The sequence below is a fragment of the Misgurnus anguillicaudatus genome, chromosome 6 (assembly GCF_027580225.2).
Source record: "Misgurnus anguillicaudatus chromosome 6, ASM2758022v2, whole genome shotgun sequence".
Lineage (NCBI taxonomy): Eukaryota > Metazoa > Chordata > Actinopteri > Cypriniformes > Cobitidae > Misgurnus > Misgurnus anguillicaudatus.
The window spans coordinates 32,317,770-32,323,091 of NC_073342.2; the positions used below are offsets into that span (position 1 = coordinate 32,317,770).

Below are 5,322 nucleotides of genomic sequence, written 5' to 3' on the forward strand. Positions count from 1 at the left end.
TAACCCAGAGTGTTTTTCTACATGTCAGTCACTGTGACAAACAGACCACACAAGTGTTTCTCTTAGTCCAAGAAGAGATGTTATTGGTGTTGAGCACATTTTAAATCATGCATAGAAAATCTTTTGAAATACATTTGCTAGCTTTGTGTCTGGCCTGATTTTAGAAAAATGCAAAAGATGCATGAAAAAACGCATGCAAAAAATGCATGAAAAATATGCATGGAAAAACGCATGCAAGAAAATGCATGAAAAAGCTGCATGAAAAAATTCATGCAAGAAAATGCATGAAAAATATGCATGAACAAAATGAATGAAAAATATTCATGAAAAAATGCATGCAAGAAAATGCATGAAAAATATGCATGAACAAAATGAATGAAAAAATGCATGCAAGAAAATGCATGAAAAATATGCACCAAAAAATGCATACTAGAAAATGCATGCTAGAAAATGCATGAAAAATATGCATGAACAAAATGAATGGAAAATATGCATGAAAAAATGAATGAAAAAATATGCATGAACAAAATGAATGAAAAATATGCATGAAAAAATGCATGCAAGAAAATGCATGAAAAATATGCATGAACAAAATTAATGAAAAATATGCATGAAAAATTCATTCAAGAAAATGCATGAAAAATATGCATGAACAAAATGAATCAAAAATATGCATGAAAAAAATGAATGAAAAAATGCATGCAAATATATTTGGTTTGTTGACCTAAATATTTTTAACATGAGATTTAAGTTTATATTTAGAGTTGAAAATTGTACAGTTTAGCATTAATGTTGTTTTACTATTTTTTGTATCCTTCATTTTTTTGCAGGTCTTGTTAATAATAGTCCAAATATCCCATATGGTCTCTTAATTAATTTTGCATAAAATTGCATGCATATTATACAATATGGTATAAATGATTTTGCAGTACTGTATTAGTTGAAATGAGCATCCCACCACATTAGCCCATCACTGCTTGACATAAAAACCAGAAAAACGTTCAGCTTTAATAAAACACATTACCACTATTGTGTATTTATCTAACACTTTGGTATGAAAGCAGATGTAAGGCTTGAGGTTTTTTATGTCTTTTTTTATAAAGCGCTTATAAATTTCTCTCTGTAAACCATCAGTTTTTTTACTGGCATTAGTCTATGCGTACTAAAGCTCACAGCTCTCTCAGACACAGAGAATGAGTCTATTATGAGGTGAAGTCACTAAAACGCTGGTTCATGTGAACCCATTTGAAGCTTTTCTTCCTTTTAAAGTGAAAAAATTAGAGCTGGCATTGAGAGTTTTAAAAGTTCCCTCACTGCGAGACCAGCTGTGAAAGGTCTCTCTTCTTTTCTCTTTACGACCTCTTTAAAACAGCCGTTTGTCAATAGCTCCTCTCCGAGCGGCTCTCATGCACTGAATGATGGGCCAGGCTCGATGAATTAGACGGCACAATGCAGGGAAACCCGGGGCAGGACCGAATCTTTTCAGCTCGACCCCTCCTGTCTGCATCTGTGTGGATGTAATGAAGAACCTGAGACACAGAATAAAATCTCGCTGCCAGGCGTTTCAGATCACTGATGCACTAAATAATTCAACTACAGTCAAGCTTATATTTAGAGAAAGATTTGAGCGAGACTACGAGCTACAAGTAGATGATTATATTGAAGCTAGAATCATGTTTAATGATATTAATATCTAATGCAAACACAAATTTACACTTATACAATAGTAGGCTTAAAAAACATAGGCAAACATTCAGTTTAGAAACACATTTATTATTTACAGCACACAAACAATGAAAACAGACATATATATGTTTACATCTGAGATAGAAAATATTATTCTTTACAATTATTTAACTCTCTATGTACATCATTTTGAGTGCATCTCAAGTCAGTGAGATCAAAGAGCCGTGGGAATGAGAACAGTTACGCGCCCTACCAGAAGAGGGCGGTAGAGAGTTCATTCATTTCTACCTATTTAAAAACATCTCCATTATTTCAGGTCTATAAAAGTCTCTTGTTTACTCTCGCTTCTAGCACTTGTGGTGTTTCCATTTGCGTGTGGCCACAGTAATATGGAGGTCTTTTTTGAGCCAGGGGAAGAGGCTGGAAAGCTCGATGGATCCGTTCGGGCGCATGGTTCCTGTGATGAGGTAGAGCTGAGCGCGACCGGGTCGGACCAGATCATGAGCACATCTGAGGTTGATGAGGAGCCAGCGTTGAAGGAGGCTGGCGGTGTCGTAAGGGAGCAGTGGACCTCGCTGGATAAACTCCACGTGTCCCTCCACCATCAGCTCTGGATCCGAGGAGGGCAGACGACGGCGAGAGATCTTGGCTTTCACAGCTACATGGAGGAGAAGAAAAGCAGGTGAGATTATTATCAGTGCATTGTTTACAGAATATGTTTTAGTACAGTCACTACTAAATATTATTTATATAATGTTGCATTGTTAATTTCAATGCATTTGCATTATGCATTGAGTACAAAGCTTTACAACAATAGTACCTACCAAAATCACTGAGACAAAGGGCATCCATTACTCTTTTTAGTGAAGGCACCTCCTCTACAGACGGACAGTTTTGACAGGCAGGCTGAGGAAATTCTGCATGCACAAGAATACACAGTCAGTTTAAATTCAGTCAGATTAAATCAATTATAAATCTATAGATCTTTGCATCTTAAAATAAATGTGAATGTTTGAGGAAAAGTCTCACCTTTGGAGAAAGCGCTGATATGTTTGGGCAGAGGTGTCAGGCACGTATCGTCCTGCTCGGGAAACCGATCGCAATCCAGAGCTTCGGGCCAAGCGTGTCCATGACAGGCCAACACAGGGGCACAGCTGTCCCGTACGGCCCTGCACACGCTACGACAAGGCTGAATAAACCTGTAGAGAAACAATCACAGGTGAGTTCAGAACATAAACTATTAAAGCATCAAGCTCATAAGCATAATCTCTCAGTACATACCTGTCCAAGCACACAGGAGCGATCAATGAGCAAACGAAAGTCCTGGCCTGCGGGTGGCAGCCGGTATGAAGCAAAGTTCTCCATTCTTCAGAACGAGGAACCGCTTCTTCAAGACTGCTGTGACCCAACAGGTTGGGCAGCCTCATTTCAGAATACGGCACATCCTGACAAACGCTCATCTGATGGGGAACCGGGACGCAGCGAGTCGTCTGGCCCAGGTCGAAGGCTCTGCTGTGGGCTACGAGAGAGATGACGATCAGCAGGCTGAAAAGATCCATGATCCCGAAGAGAGAGAAAGAGATGGAAAGAGAGGTCCGGTGAGTCCTGAGAGAGTGAATGATGGAGAGGTCTGACGTCTCTGACTTTATATAGAGGCAGGCAGATGTTATCAACGACACATCAGAGTCGCAGACAAGGTGACAAGAAGGAGATAATGGCCCTCAGACACAGAGGAGGGGTGAAGGGGGGGGGACATTAAATAAACAAGTCGAGCATTACACGGCCCCATTGAGATCACACTTGTAATGAGTCGGATGGGCTGAACCAACAACTATCAAGTGTGCAAAATTATAGACTGAGATGAAATGTATAAAAAAAAAAATTTGACTGAAACATCTTAACATAGATCAATGCCAAAACAAATGTTATGTTTGTAAAAAATACTTAATATTACTAAGGACTAGTCCTGGATTAATCGAAACCCTGTGTCCCTTTATCATAAATGCAATGTGTGCAAATATTACTCATGTGGCATCCTCATCACATTTATGATTATAAATTATTGCGTAGCTTCAGAAAATTTTTATTCAAGAAACTATTTGCTTAATCATTTGCTATTCGTGCAGAATAAAAATGTCAAAAAATCAATCAGGCTGTTGGTTGCAATTTGCTTCAAACACTACAAAAGTCATTTGTGTTATCAAAATATTAACAGTACACAAAATCAATCAAAATATAAAAATATTAACACAAAATATAGCAACATAATTTTAATATCTACTTAATTTCTGTAAACAAAGACAACACTAATCTTTTATTTTTATTTTTTTTAAATTGTAAAAGTTTCTGCTATTGGTATGTATAATTGCTATAATAATATCATAAATAAATATTAATAATTATTACATGACATCTGATGAATGCCCACAGATATACAAAGTTTGGACACACTTGACTAAAATGTTAACTATGATTTAAAAAATCTTTTGGTGTATGGTTAAATGCATGAAATTATGTTTGTAAAAAAAACTATACCTGTGCCAAACAGATTCATTTATGTTATTAGAAAACTAAAAAAAAATTAAATATAATTTTTAAAATAGATGACTTGCACTGAATATTACAGAAAAAGCTGTCAATAAGAGCCCAGATTAAATGTGAAATCCTTCAATATTCCTTAAAATTCAGTCTAAAGTAAAACTTCAAGAAGCTTCTTGATAAAATGACAACGAGTACGGTTTTGCAATTTCAAGGCAAAGGGTGACTGCACTTCAAATGATAAAATATAACAGAATTTTGATTTATTTTAAATGCTTTCAGTCACCAACATAATTCCCACAGTTGCATTTGTGTAATGCCGTAGTTTGGACGTGTTTATTATTATTCTGTTATGTGGAAAAATATATAAATAAAGAATGAGTGTCCAAACTTTTACTGTATATGATGCGTTAGCAGTTGCATGTATACTGACCAAAAGTGAGGTCCAACTTTGGAAAACTGATGGACATTATTCATATGCATGTTGTGTAGTTGAGTTCTCAGCTTTGAGAAGAATTTACAGAGACTTGGCAAACAAAATTACACACATAAACGAAGCCTAAGAGGACGACTGCAGAGCAATTTCATGCAAATATCAACTAAAAGTTTTTAACCTTCCTGATATCTCACATAAGCCACCAAATATCGACATCTGAGAAAATTTTTTAAACTTTTTTTATTATTATTTTCCAAAGTTGCAGACTTCAGAATTGTTTCTTCTTCATAAATGGACACACATGAAAATTTAAATAATATAAATGCTCTTTAAAGAGCTGCATTTTTATCCACAGAATTTCTATAAAGTATGTTGGAATTATGTTTACATGTTTGACTGAAAATAGTGCTAAATTGCTCTGCTTTCAAAATAAAAACAATATATTAATAAGTATTAAATTAATATTTTTTCCTGTAATTAGGATTATAATAAACCTCGTGATACACTGTCAAACTACCCAAACCTAATTTTTTTTCCATTTTGGACCAAACTTGTCATATTTTGATGTTTTAATCCAACCTGATGAGGGCGTGAATAATGTGCCAATAGATCCTCCAGACATCAGTTTTGAGCAGGACTGCATGTGAATCTTCTATAGCATT

At 35.7% G+C, this 5,322-nt stretch overlaps 1 protein-coding gene across 1 annotated transcript; it reads right to left on the bottom strand.

Moving 5' to 3' along the window:
* Positions 1–1,774: 1,774 nt before the first annotated feature.
* szl (sizzled) lies at positions 1,775–3,325 on the bottom strand. The gene is made up of 4 exons (XM_055192008.2): positions 2,968–3,325; positions 2,716–2,885; positions 2,511–2,603; positions 1,775–2,344 (listed from the first exon to the last, which is right to left on the bottom strand). The coding sequence occupies exons 1-4, from the start codon at positions 3,243–3,245 to the stop codon at positions 2,034–2,036; spliced, it is 852 nt and encodes a 283-aa protein (XP_055047983.2). The 5' UTR covers positions 3,246–3,325; the 3' UTR covers positions 1,775–2,033.
* Between the last annotated feature and the right edge of the window lie 1,997 nt (positions 3,326–5,322).

Coding starts and splice junctions, on each gene's coding strand:
- szl (XM_055192008.2), bottom strand. CDS start 3,245: ATGGATCTTTTCAGCCTGCTGATCGTCATCTCTCTCGTAGCCCACAGC. Junction 2,886..2,967: donor GCTCCTGTGTGCTTGGACAG/GTATGTACTGAG, acceptor GTTTCTCTACAG/GTTTATTCAGCCTTGTCGTA. Junction 2,345..2,510: donor CCTTTGTCTCAGTGATTTTG/GTAGGTACTATT, acceptor TCCTCCATGTAG/CTGTGAAAGCCAAGATCTCT.